Genomic DNA, 14,590 nt, shown 5'->3' with positions numbered 1-14,590 from the left:
CCCACACATTAATAAGTTGTGGACAAGCATTATTAGGTTCTTGCTCCCACGCCTTAATAAGCCGTGGCCTTGCCTGAATTAAATAATTCCCACAACTTTATTATCTCATTCCCACACATTAGGTTCTAGTTCCCATGCTTTAATTGCTTCATCCCCATGCATTAGCTTCTCATTTCCATGCATGAATAAGTCGTGGCCACGCGTTATTATATATATGTTTTAACATGATGTCACCTTAGGGGCTCAGTAGAGATCCGTTTCAACAGTGCGTTAGACTCGGTTGAGCGTCAGTGAATCGGATCCTTGATTAGAGAATCGGTTCCTCAGCGTGACTCGTTCGTTTCTCTCCACACAGTGAAGATGGCGTTGGCTTAAGGAGCTGAAACGCGCGGCTCGCTTCTCCTCTCAAACACAGAAACATCTCGTTTTTCTACCGGATTTCTCGGCTTTCTGTGAGCGTATTCTGTGTAATTTTGCTGAATGACTCGTGAGTGTGCTGTAATTACCGCTCCAGGCGGTCTGTAGCGACCTCGCGGAAAGGTGTGCCCGTTTTTTGAAGCTGAGGGGCGGGTTTGGCTGCTAGCTCTGTTAGCTTCTTCCTACAGCGGGCTAACGGATTGAAGCACTGACTGACGGAGAGACTCGCGCTGTTTATCCGCCGATATTCTGATGAAATTGAGCCCGGCCGCTGTCCTCCAGCTCCCCCAGGCCTCAGCTTGATTTCGGGAGGGGTATTAGATGCCTGGTTGTCCGGTCGGGTCCAGGGTTTTCGGTTTTCTCCTCGCTGAGCTCTCGCTCCTCACCCCCGGCTCCTGATGAACTCCAGTCCGCTGCCCAACGGGAAGCAGATGTCGGACAACCAGAGCTGGAACTCCTCGGGCTCGGAGGAGGATCTGGAGACCGAGCCGGGGCCGCACGGCGGGGTGGCCGAGTTCAGCGGAGTCCTCAGCAAGGTTAGTTACCCCACACACCCCGAGCCTGGGGTAAAACCGGGCAGATAGGAGATATAGGAGTCACTGGAGAGGGGTAGGTTAGATAGGTAACAAAGTGTTCAGGACTAACAGAAGCTTGTTTTAGGTTGAGCTCAAATCATAACACGAGCTAAACGTGTGGAAAAACAGAGAAATTCTCAGCTATATTATTGAAGAAAATCAAATTAAGCCTTAAACTAGCTAACCAGCATTAATATGTAGTAAAACAGTCATAATCTCAGTAATAATCTGTAGTAAAAGAAGGAAAAACCCAGTCTGTAGTAAAAGGAGGGAAGACCCCATTAATATTCTGGTATAAAAACAGTGTAGACCAAAGTTTAATAACCTTCTGTAACGAAAAAAGAGAAATAAGCAGTAATAATCTGTAATAATTAATCATTTGTAGTTAAAATAGTGATAACCTAGTTGTAAAATATGTAATAAAAGAGGGAAAACCCCCAGTTTGTAGTCAAAGGAGGGAATAACTCAGGAATATTCTGGTATAAAAACAGTGTGGACCAGGATATAATAACCTTTTGTAAGGAACGGAGAGAAACCAGCTGTAATAATCTGTAGTTAAAGAAGGAAAACTATAAAAATGAGCTGATCACCAGTAAAAAGGTGTAAACTTCTGTAGTTCTGTAGTTGAAGGACTGAAAACCTACATAAAGTCAACCTCAATAAATATCTGTAGTTAAGTGACAGAAAACTCTGTAATAATCTGTCGTAAAAGCCTATAACCTCAAACATAGTCAATGATAAACAAGGTGAAAATCAAAATAATATTTGGTGGTTAAAATGACAATAACTCTACTAATCTCTACTAGTTTAAAGGATGATGTCGTCAATAATAATCTGTGGTTAAAGTATGTTACCATTATCTTTACAATACTCTGTATTTAAAGGCTAAAAACCTATGTAGTCAAAGAGCAGATACCTCAATAATAAACTGAGATACAAAAGGCCTATAATCTCAAAAATAATATCAATGTGAAGTAAAAGGGAGATAACCTTAATAATATTCTCTAGTAAAAGGAAGAAAACCTCAGTAATAATCTATAAACTATAGTCAAAGGGCAGAACAGTCTCTAGACAAGGATGAAAAGTAGTAAAGGTCAAAGAATGATATGTAGAAAAGGGTGATATTTAAACCTTAAACAAAGGTCAAAATTCCCGATAAAATCTGAGCTAAAAAGGCCAAAAACGTCAGGAACTATTTGATGTAGAAAAGCCAAAAAACCTTAATAATAATCTGTTATATTGGTTTGAAAGCCTTTTTGTGTAGTATTTAGGAACATCTGCAAATTACTGTGTGTAAAATAATAATCCAGCAGGGAAGGGGTAAAAAAACCCTCAGGAATAATCCTTAGAAAAGACTGGAAATCTTTGCTATAATCCAAAGAATTTCCCTTCCAGTCTGTGTTTTAAAAGGTTGAGCCTGTGTAAACAGCTGATAATATAATGCACCTATTCAGCTGGGGCTTTGTGGAAGACCTACTTAGCTCTTAAAGTCATGCATGTTTATGTGTATGAAGTGTTTTTTATCTGTCTTTAAATCATATGTAAATTCTTCTTAGTTTTTTTATTCTTCGTTTTAATCTCAGGTTAAAACTGTTATGTGTTAGGCCGTTAACACACCTGAGGGCTCACGGTTTCCTTCCTACCTGCTCAGATCAAATGCCAGAGATGCGAGAGTGCTGAACTGACAGGCAGCAACAGATCTGAATGAAATTCGCCTCCAGGCTGAGCTTGGACGAGCTGTCTGAGACTAACCGGGGTTACTGCAGGTCACTCCGAAGCAGCTTCTGCTTGAAATTCCAGGCAGGAGTGCTGCAGCTCTTGCTGAGCTAAACGCTGATGGTGCCAGGCGGACCAAATGGGTCGACTCAAACGTCATTACAGAAACCCCCCTTCAGTGCTTAAGCGTGGAGGGAGGACAGATGTAGCTGCTGTAATTGGATCTCCTGTTTGAGTCGTGCGTATTCCAGGAGTTGTGACAGTTTTAAGTCCGGCAGCACCTGAGTCACTGATGCACCAGAGTGGTTTAGTTGATTGCATGGAAGCAAGGCTTATTATTGGATTATGTATCATCATACAGAAACTATTGCTTTTAGCTTTTCCTCTGAAGACCCACATGGTTCTATTTTAGGGAATGTGAGAATTCTTATGTTAACAAAACCATAAACATATTATTCATTATACGTTCATATAAAAAAAGTCACATTACTCTAATCAGATTTTTTGCTCAGATCAGATCTGGCCATCTTGCCGGTTCACATTCACAAATGTAAGTGATCTGTATCTGTGTGTAATGAAAGAAAAGTGTACAAATCTGTTCCTGAAACGCTGTCTCATATGCACACATTGATATGTGTATAAACGACACCTGTACCACGAGAGACTCGTAGCTTTATAAAGGGAAATAGATGAGTTAGCAGCTCATATGTGGAGCATCTTTTGCTGGAGTGGAGAGTAAACAGCTGCTCGGAAGTTCATGCTCAGGTTGTGGAGGTGAAAAAAGGCCAGGCTGCTTGCTTTTGCTGTTTTTGCAGAAGCAGTCACGGTTCATGCTGAAGAACCTAGTATTCTTTTGGTTCCCGCTGCGAACAAATGAATGTTCCTGGTTCTGAAGCCTACTTTTATTGGTGGAAATGTGGCAAACGGTTGAAAATTTGGTTCGCAACCCAAAACGTTGCTGATTCCATGCCAGTATAAGGTCTTATATAAGGTCTTAGTACAATGAAACTCTAAAGTGGAACTGTAGAATATTTGGCAGCCATGAACTATACAGTATGCATGGATTATGCAACAAGTATTGGGACAGGTACATATTATATTTACAGGTGATTTTGTGACACGTCTGTTAAAGATTTTACATAATTGGTTCTGCACTATGCTACCCTTCATGGCTGAGTTGCTGAGCTTTCCAAATGCTTATAGGCAAGGCTTTTCTCTTAGTGATCATATTTGCAATGCAATCCATGCAGTTATCTGCTGTCATATGAGGCCAAAATACTGTCAAATATGGTAAAATGTCAGTATCAAAAACATATATTTTTAAATAATTCGTAAAATCTAAAAAAGGACCAATCATGAGCAACCAGCAAGCTGAAGCTGTAATAATTTTATTAACGCAGACTTACGCAGACAGTCTCCTCCTGATACTGTGACATAATTATGATCGTATGTTATTGAGTTTAATTGAGTTTAATTTCTCCAGCGGTTCCATAAAGATGTCTGCCTGCTCTAACACTGTTCTTCTCTATCTGCACACAGTGGACTAACTACATCCACGGATGGCAGGACCGGTGGGTGGTCCTGAAGAACAACACTCTGAGCTACTACAAATCTCAGGATGAGAGGGAGTACGGGTGCAGGGGCTCACTGTGCCTCAGCAAGGCTGTGATCACGGTAAGTCTAGTCTGAAATCTAAAGATCCATTTAGCATAGAAATTGCAGCTGTTTCAATTCTAGAATTGAAATGTATTTTTGCATTATGCGATACTAGTAAGGAACAGGGATGTCGGCATGTTTTTTTTTATGATTAGGCAAGTCTCGCCGCTGTAAAGCTAAGCTAAGTTGAGTTAAATTAACAAAACCGTAATTCTTAAAAAAAAACAAAAAACATTTTCTTTTAAAGTCAAACGAGTGCTGAATGTTAAAATGTTTATTTGGGTGAGTAAAGCGCTTCTGTTTAATTTAAAGTAAGCTTAGATTTCCAGATTTCTACTAAGGCTGGGTGCAGCAGCATTAGCAATAGCAGCTAAGCACTAGTGCTAGCTAGTGCTTAGTGTGGTTAGCTGCTAATGCTAATACTGCTTCAGCTTTGGTACTGGAGAAATTTTGCCAAAACTCCTGTATAATGCTGTACTTTAGCGTTACTGCTCCTTACAACCTTACTGGTAGAATTAATACCGGATTATAAGGTGCACTTATGTTTTGTTGGAAAATTAAATAATTTTTAGTGGACCTTATTGTCTGAAAAATACAGTAATATGTAGATTTTTCTACAATTCTTCAGCTTTTAGGTTCTAAAAGCCTTATCACGTTGTTAGTATTCAATAATATTCAATCTGTGTTGAGATTCTTTTTGAAATTCACATTCAAATTCACATGAATTGAACAAGGATGTCCACTTATATTTTGACACACAGGATGGATCCCACTTACCTACAGTGTTATTTTTAAAGTGGCTGCAGTGAGAAACCTGTGTGTTTTGATAAGGTAGGTTAATAGAGTCAGTGTTGGGTATTAAGAGGAAAACAGGGACAGAGAAGCAGAGATGCTGTCCTCAGCCACGGGCAGCTCGCCAGACTCAGACAGACTGTGGCCTATTTTTCCCCCCATTCATACTTAAACACGTACAGACAAACACACACTCAAACACAACACACACACACACACAGACCTGGCAAACACAGACCCTCTGCCACCTGGAGGGCTGTTTTATGTTTTATCACCTGTGCTTGTGGTTGTTTTATCGCTGTTGTTCTCAGTGTTGGGAAAGAACAGGCATTTTTAGTGCGTCTCGGTTCAGTAAGGGAAATTGAGTCCTTGTGATTTGAGTCAGGCTCTGATTTCAACACGAGACGTGGATTCTGTGCATTTGTGAAGATTAACTCATCGAGTCAGATGACCGGCGCCGCGCTTGGACGCTATTAGGGGCTGCCACGAGCTACACTCTGCCACTGTTTTATTGCGTCACCGCCAGAAAGGAGGAAGGGAGCTCGAGGAGGAGGAGGAGGAGGAGGAGGGGAATGGAAGAGGAAGGGGAGCAAAGGTTTTAGTCGTTATAGAAACCGGTTGAGCTGAAAGTTTACCTGCAACCCTTTGCCCCTTTCTTTCAATGATTAAACCGTTTGCAGTGCGCGGCCGGCTTTCTGTGAAGCATATCTTGATTTCCGTCCTGGAGGAGCTCGACTCTGCACAGATTAGCATCCCTGATTTAATCCTCCTGTTTCAGGAGTCCAGCTATTTAACCATTGGCTCGCTGGCTGTTAAAGCTGATCATGCCTTTTATGAGCTTTATGCTCCGAGAGCCTGATATTCATCAATCCCTTTTTTGTTCCAGTTTTTTTTACATCAGATTTTTTATTTTCATTTAAATAGTAGAAGTGTAGTGTAGTGTTTCATTTCTTGTTCATTATATTGATTTATTTGTGTAGGTTTTTCTTTGATGTAAAGCATCTTTGTCAGTGCACGCTGTATAAAAGTAAAATAGTTGTTTAATAATAATAAATGTTACATTATTTTTACTGACTAGGGTCAGTGTAACATCTATCAGTTAAATTTTCTGACTGTTTCAGGCTAAATTTGAACATAGAGAATTGTGTATAAAACTTCACTATTTATTTATTTGTTTATATATATATATATATATATTTCAATTTAAGAAATTGAGCCTTCATTTCTACCTTTCGCTAACAGAACATGGTTCATAGGGTCATGAAAACCCTGTTAAAGGCATGGAATTTAAAAATAGCAATAATTTCCAGTCCTGGATAAGTTTTGGAAAAATACAACAATCCATAAAGTTCTGGAAAAGTCTTGGAAATTTGCTCTACAAATCTTTGTGTTTCAGTTTATCGATGGAGAAAATCTATTTTAAACTAACAAATACGTCAATCAGCTCAGAGTTAATTCAATAATTTAGCCAATTCACGCAAAGTAGCTCTCAGCATCTGACACACATTTTTATTGATTACACATATTGAAGATTGTGCGTCAACATTTTATCAGATTAATTTTAGACCTACTATAATCAGTTTTAATTTTAGCTTTAGTTAATTTTTTGTTTTATTAGTTTTTAGTTTAGTTAAATTTTTGTCCTTGTCTGCACTAATGTTTGAAAAATCGTATGGTCATTAAGAAAATTGCCTTAAAGGCATGAAAACATCATGAAAAAAATCATGGATTGTATGTATTGGTTAAAATGTGTATGAACCCTGACAGAAAAAAATAAAAATAATAATCTTCTCTTAATTTTTTATTTAATCTTGTAACAAAAATCTGATGGTTTAATGCAACTTACTTTTGTTGCAAGATGGAAAAGATCCGAAAATTTAGAGGAGATTCATTAATAATAATAATAATAATAAAAATAATAACAATAATAATAATAATAATATATTCTATTGCGGGACTGTGTACCTCCTTAACTCTGCTTCACTCTGCCTCCAGTTTTATTATGTCATGTGAGCACAGTCTACGTTGTGAAGAGCTCCCTCTGTTGCTGCATACGAATTGTCACAGCTCTTAATGTGTTTATTGTGAAAACTCATTGCGATTAGCGATGATTACACATATGATTACGATTTATCTCACAGCCCCAGTTCCTGCTGGACTGTCCTCAGTTTCTGTGAGTTCTGAAGTTGTGAAACGACCTCCTGTAGTTTTGTGTCGCCACTTTGAAGGCGCTGATTGTTTTGTAAGAGAGCCGAGCCTCTGGACGTGTGGTTTATCTCGCAGAGTTGTTAGCCAGTGCTTTCACTCTACTGTTGTGTGTTTCTCTTTCTCTCTCTCTCTTTCATCCCTTCATTCCTCTCTCTCTCTCTGTTCCAGTTTCTGAGGCAGTGTTTTGCATGTTGGAGTTTGTGAGTGAAAAATGGTGTTAGGGTTTGTTTACAGACAGGCCGGTTGGAGGGGTAAACTCAATGAGGTACACATCTGAGTCTGTTTACTTTACACCAGCCTCTCGCTGGGACTGTAAATATTAACCTACAGTACCAGGCACACGCTCGGTCCTCCAGTCTTTCTCTGCTGAGGCCTCCTTTTGTCCTTTCAGAGTGTCTGAGGGTGTGTAGGAGCAGAAGATCCTCTCAATTTTAGTGTAATTTAATACATAATTTAGGATAATTTTATTGTAATGTAATACAAATCCAATTTTACGTTTTCCTTTTCCAGTATTTTGCATTATTCACTCTGATTTCACACCCAAAATAAATAAAAGTATAACAGAATAGGAGTGGGCGATATGGCCATAAAATAATATCACAATGTTTTATGGTATTTTTCAGGGTTCTCGCGGGTCCTTAAAAAGGCTTAAAATGTCTTAATTAAAATTTAAATTGTCTGTTTTAAATTTACTGTAAATTTGCTGTAGGTATTACATTTTTAGATAGTCCGTTTAAGTCCAGTGGGAAAGCCCATACTAACATTAGCGGCGAGTTACTGGGGTGATGATTAAAGTTAGCGTAGTGCTAGCTAACATTAGCGGTGAGCTAGCTAACATTAGCGGTGAGCTAGCTAACGTTAGCGGTGAGCTAGCTAACGTTATGGGGAGAGAACTAAGATTAGCGTAGAGCTAGCTAACATTACTGGGGAGAGAACTGAGGTTAGCATAGAGCTAGCTAACATTAGCGGTAAGCTAGCTAACAGACTAACGTTAGCGGCGAGCTAGCTGACATTTAAGCGGAGAGAACTAAGGTTAGCTGAGTTAACAATACTCTTGGCAATCTGACAAAACTTTGAATTAAAAAAAAAATATTTCAAGAATACAGTACTGCAACAACAACAACAACAACAAAAATTGTATTATTGCATATGATTTTGATATGGCACACCCCTAAAAGAGATATAAAAAATTACTGATAATTTTTTTTTTTTTTTTTAGCTTTTAGAAATGTACACATAAAGGATGGAGAATAAAGTTTAACAATAGGTAAAACACATAATAAAAGTTCTTACTGTATAATCTGATCCACAACAGGTCCCCACCGCTGAAAATCTGTTTTTGAATCCCTAGTAATACTACTCTTATAAACTCAATTTATTTGTGTATATCAGATTTGAAAGCATTAATAACATCTGTTTCATTCAAAGCTAGATTTCTTACACACTATAAACACACGGTTATTCACAGAAAGCTGACAAATAATACGTAACAAAAACTACAGTAACATTATCACACGTATACATTCAGTGTAAATGGGTGGTGGTGGTCCCTGGGGGTGTTTTGCCCAGGGTGGGGTATATATGTGTGTAAATCTGTGTACAGGATTCTGCTCTCGCTGTGAAAAACAAAAGCGTTCATAGAAGGCCTTCTCCACTTTCATCTCCTGCTGAATGTGAACAATGTCAGACTGCACGCCAAGAATCAGGCTCACGTGAGCAGGATTTACACACACACACACACACACACACTCTTACAGAGCAGAGTTTTGGTTGAAAAATGGTTGTTTTCTGTTGAGTCTTTGTGAGGTGTAAGATGTGAGGTATAGTTTTAAAAATTTTGATACCCAAACAATACCTATTTCTAAATTGGAAAAAACATAAAAAAGCAATAATTATTCTCACACAACGTTTTTATTTATTTAACAGCCGATGTGATTAATCTCATCCTCATATTGTCATCACGAGAGGCTCCTGCTTTTTGGATCTTGTTGGAACAAAAACTATGAATATTAAGATTTTTGTTTGTACAGCCTTTCCCATTTCTAAACATAGGTATAGTGGTTGATGCTCCAACACCAGGAGGGTTAAGAAGACTAGCACACGCCTCCTCTGATACATGTGAAGTCAGACTCCGCCTCTTTTAGAACCGCTGCTGATACTGTAGCATTACTGAGTAGCATCACAGCGCTAACACTCGGAGGAAAGCGCAGAAACTCAGTTCTGATACATCAGCTCACAGACGCAGCCTTGTTCTGATCCACATCACCCTAGGAGTGATGAGGGGAAAGAGAGAGCGCCATCTACTGTACTGTACCCACCCAGAGAGAAACAGCAAGGACAGCTGTGCTCTCTCAGGGCTTCAGCAACTGATGGCAAGCTGCAAAATCGAGATTCAAACCAGCAATCTCCTGCTTTTTCAGTTTTTTCAAATTTATGTGACAATAAAGCAATTTGACTTTGATTTGATTTGATTTGATTGAAGGCAGAATGAGCAGGAAGGTAGAGAGGTGTAGGTGAAACAGTGATGGAGGGAGGAGGGGAAGCAGAATGAGGAAGAAAGAGAGATTGCAGAATAAAGAGAGAATAGGTGAAGAAACCTGAGAGGAAATTCTTACTCTGTACACAGAGGATTGAGTTACAACACACACACGCCCTCCTGTCTGGTTTGGGAGGTTCTGCTCTGTATTCTGGCTTTGATGGAGAATGAAATCCAACACACACACACACACACACACACACACAGCGAGTGGTTGGTAGGTGTGTGTGTGTGTGGACCTGTGTGTAGCGTAATGCTTCAGTGGTCAAATACTGCAGAGGCTCAGTTCAGTCTCTCCGGCTGCAGCTCATCAAGCGTTTTCATGCTGATTTGGCCTTTTGCTTTCCCGTCAGCTGAGTGCTGTTAATTCCAGTCCTTTCTGAACTGATCCAGGATCAGCTCTCTCTGCACGATTCCTCACTTTGATTTTCATGCACCTTATGTACAAACGTATTGGGACACCCATTATTTCATTGTTTCTTTTGTAATCTAGGGCATTGTAAAGAGTTTATCCTGCTTTTGTTGTAGTAATTGTATCTAGGGCATGTGGTTTACATGCTCTTCAGACCACCCTCTCAAGTGGTTTGAGTTTGAGTGCTGCTGTAGGAGGTGTTTGTGTGTGTTGTGCTGGAACGAGCTGATCACACACAGCAGTGCTGCTGGAGTTTTTACACACCTGCTGGATTGAGAGTTTTCCACCAACTCTGTAAGCACTAATGAAGGACTAGAGGAAGACCAACACTGTAAACTGTGTAGCAGCAGACTTTATGTACAATTTAAGCCATATCCGGATGGGATTAGTTTCTCAGGGGGTTCTGGGGTAATTTTCTCTTTTATGGGTTTTTTTATACTCTGTGATTTTTATTCCCGTCCGGAACGATCATGTAGGTGTTTTTCTCAGACGTCCTCTGAGATACAAAATTAAAGGCTGAATTATCTACTGTTTTTCTCTGAACTCTGTGCTCCTCCGGTAATTTTAGTCCCGTCCAGATGCACATCTCTGAGTTTCGTCTCCTCGCCTTTAATAAAACAGATATTTGTCCACTGCTGCGCACCGTAATTACACTTAAGGCGCTCTTTCCACAGAGATCCACACGCTAAAACACAACAGCGAGTGGAAATGGAGGAGCTACTGAACACTGCGATGTCGCGTGAAGGTGTAAAATATTTTTCAAAGATGTCCCCCTGAGAAATTAATCCCGTCCGGATATGGCTGATATGTGGACAGTGAGTGATTAAACACAGTGTTTAAAAACTCCAGCAGCCCTGCTGCACAACACACATTTAACACCTCAAAAACACCATCATGTTAATCACTGCAGAGCTGAGAATAATAACCACTCACCACCTAAACAGTACTAGGTGGTCCTGCAGGGTTCTGAGTATTGAAGAAGTACAGGTTGAAAGGAGGATAATAATAATATAGAACTATAATAATATAGAACTATAACTATAAAAAGTATACAGAGAAACAGATACAGAACTACAGTCATATCAGTGTCCAGCCAGAAGATTTACTGACCATGCTGAGGAAATTCTGCTGCTTCATGCTGCTTCAAGATTGGTTTCTTTTATCTCCTAGTGATTAATATTGAGGGAATCTGCTCCCAGGACAGTTCAGAAGTGCAGCAGTGGCCGCTCTAATCCAGTCTGTGTTCAGCCGGTCGATGCTGTTTGCCTGGCTAATTTAGTAAAGAGAGGAGAGTCGATGTTTTGTAGACGTTCTGCTGTTTCTACAGGCCTCTCGGATAGAGATAGAGACGCTGGAGAGCCGGGCCGGTCTGTTTACGCAGAACCGCGTGTTCTGTTGTCGTTTCTGCGTGTGCTGTGCCAGCTACAATTAAACAAACAGAGCAGAGTTTAGTTAAATAATCACTGACCACAAACTCTCGCTTTCCTGCCTATTATAAACATCTGCATTGTTGCTGAACCACAGAACAGCTGCTTCAGGAAGTTTTTGATTATTTGTTTGTGGAACAGTTTCCCCATGTTGTCTGGAAAATGTCAGCACATCGCTTTTTGCTCACCCACAGCAGTTTGTGCTTTTTGAAGGCTTTTTTTTATCATACTGCAGTACATCAAACTGGGTGGGAGAAAAATGAAAATGCACTAGCTGTGAATATGTACAGCTCTGGAAAAATGTATGTTTGAGTAAAATATATATATATTTTTATCTATAAACTATAGACAACATTTCTCCCAAATTCCAAATATAAAATTATTGTCATTTAGAGCATTTATTTGCAGAAAATGAGAAATAACCAAAGAACCAAAGATGCAGAGCTTTTAGACCTCAAATAATGCAAAGATTTTTACTCCACCAGTCTTACACACTGCTTTTGGATAACTTTATGCTGCTTTACTCCTGGTGCAAAAATTCAAGCAGTTCAGTTTGATGATTTGATGGCTTGTGATCATCCATCTTCCTCTTGATTATATTCCAGCGGTTTTCAATTTGGTCAAATCAAAGGTCTTATTTTCTGTCCAGAGCTGTACACACATTGGGTAAGACTAGTACTATAAAAATACTAAAAATACCTCTGCATTCTATATATATATATATATATATGTATATATATGTATATGTATGTAACAGGAATGACATGTACAGTAAGAGCAGGTTTCTGGATAAAGGCTTTGAATAAATACTGAAATGTATACAGTGAGCCCTTTATTTGTTTATTATAGTAATGATTTGTTATATTTTTTTATATTTATTTATTTATTTTTAGCTGACACATTTGAATGGTAGGACTAATGCTGAATAAGGAGATGCTGGCTGGCAGTGTTCCTGATTTGCAGTCTGATGTGGGGTTAAACTGCTGAAGGAGAATTTCTGAAGTACATTAGCTGATCGTTGGCCCTGATTTAGCTGGGTCTGATCTACACCGGGAGGTGTGTGTTGTTCTTATTGACCTCCTGAATATTTGATAAAGGCAAGGCTGTTTGTAGACATGGCTGCCAAACTGAGAGCAAGGGAGTCAAGTGCATTTCAAAGAGTGTGTGTGTGAGAGTGTGAGCAGGAGTGCTCTGTTTGCAGTGCCTGCCAAACCTCAGAGGAGTGATAACTGCGAGCCCCCGTTCTCAGGGCCTTTGTGTGTGTGTGTGAGTGAGTGAGTGAGTGTGTGTGTGTGTGTGTGTGAATGTGTGAATGTGTGTGAGGTGTAGTGCAGTTGATGCGGTAAGCCACTCTCCACACACAGGGCTGAAGAGCTTTTGCTTGCTCAGTTTGCTTGCTGTTGCTGCACTGCATGGCTGCACAACAGAGGTGGCGCAATGGCGCACTCCATAATACCAGTACTGATACTGAAATCCTGAGTGTTGCCTAATGCTGCTCTTTAAAAGCTGCTACACCTCTTAAAACAAAGCCTCAATTATCTGCTGTAGTTTAAATTAGGGATGTAAGAAAATATATCCTATAAAAAATTGAAGAATCAGGATATTTTGTATTGCAATACTGTATTAATTCTTAAAAACACAGTACCAATTTTTAATTATTAGTTTACATAAACTGATTGGTGTCAGGCAGTGGTATATTTAGTGTTGCAGTTTGTCCTTAAATCCACTGTTTTATCATTTTTAAAAAGAAAAGTAATGTAAAAATACCCAGCTCTATTTATCGTTCAGTATATTGTGATAATGATAAAAGAACATAGTCATTCAATCGATTGCCTTTTCCTGAATATCAGCAGGGGGATGGTGAAGCTGGGCTGTGAGGGGAAAGTTGCTTTAAACAAGTGAAGAAACATTGGACACTCCTGGCATTTGAAACAGGAAGTGTGTGTCCTTTTCCTGTGTTGCTCTTCCTTTCTGTCCTTGTGTGTCACAGGGGTCTCGCCCTGCTCATCCGATGCGGCCAACTTTTTCTTTTCTTCCTTTCTCCTTTTTCTCCTTCCTCTCTACACCACATGCAATCTATTGCTTCAGTCTATTGTATCAGGAGTGAATGATCCATTTTATAATAATAATTAGAAATAGAAATAATAATAATAACTATTATATATTATGGATTATAAGTCGCACTATCAATGAACGCCTATTTTCTGGTGTATTTTCATATAAAGGTACACAGGATTATAAGGCGCATTTAGCGACACTAGTAAGGATGCCTACATCAAAGTGAGCAAGGGTGTCGCCATGTTTTTCCTCTCTAATAGGGAAACTGTAGTAAATAAAAATGTAATTCTAAAAAAAAAAAAAAAACATTTTCTTTTAAAGTAAATGAGCACTGGATGTTAATCTACACAGATTTCTCTCCTAAAACAGTTTATTTGGGTGAGTAAAGCACTTCCTTTTATTTACAGTAAGCTTAGAGTTCCATAATTTTGTCTAAGGGTGAGTTTTCATTGAAGTTTCTTCAGCACTAAGGCTGGGTGCAGCAGCATTAGCATTAGCCGCTAATGCTAACTGCAACTGGCAGGACAAGATAGAACTCTGAGTGTTCTGGTAAACCAGGGTGATGTATGTAAATATTTTCCTTGTAAAAATGACGATAACCACTATAATACCGTAGTTTAATGTATAGTCTCAATGTTTTATGGCCACAGACAGCAGGGGCTGCAGCATTTAAGCTGGAACGAAAAATTAAATAAAAGCTAATAAAAGCTATTTTCAGCTCACTATCACAGAGGAATTAAGGATTGGCCAATAATAATGAATTGTTGCATCACCTGCCCCCTTTCTGAAGATG

The 14,590-nt window shown here is 39.2% G+C and overlaps 1 protein-coding gene and 1 long non-coding RNA gene across 4 annotated transcripts in view; both read left to right on the top strand.

Annotated features, from left to right (window-relative positions):
* The window catches only part of LOC125782409 (uncharacterized), a 113,395-nt gene that overhangs the window by 28,325 nt on the left and 70,480 nt on the right, over positions 1 to 14,590 (top strand). The gene's annotated exons all lie outside the window — the stretch shown is intronic.
* cert1 (ceramide transporter 1) overlaps positions 345 to 14,590 on the top strand; it is a 43,153-nt gene continuing 28,907 nt past the window's right edge. For all 3 annotated transcript variants that reach the window (XM_022676657.2, XM_022676658.2, XM_022676655.2), the window contains exons 1-2: positions 345 to 953; positions 4,248 to 4,382. In XM_022676657.2, coding sequence (XP_022532378.1) covers positions 816 to 953; positions 4,248 to 4,382 — 273 coding nt within the window. In that variant the 5' untranslated portion in view covers positions 345 to 815. The remainder of the gene's footprint in view (positions 954 to 4,247; positions 4,383 to 14,590) is intronic.

This window comes from Astyanax mexicanus, chromosome 17, assembly GCF_023375975.1.
Source record: "Astyanax mexicanus isolate ESR-SI-001 chromosome 17, AstMex3_surface, whole genome shotgun sequence".
Lineage (NCBI taxonomy): Eukaryota > Metazoa > Chordata > Actinopteri > Characiformes > Acestrorhamphidae > Astyanax > Astyanax mexicanus.
Note: the sequence above shows the minus strand (reverse complement) of the source record. Positions and strands in the feature narration are given on the sequence as shown.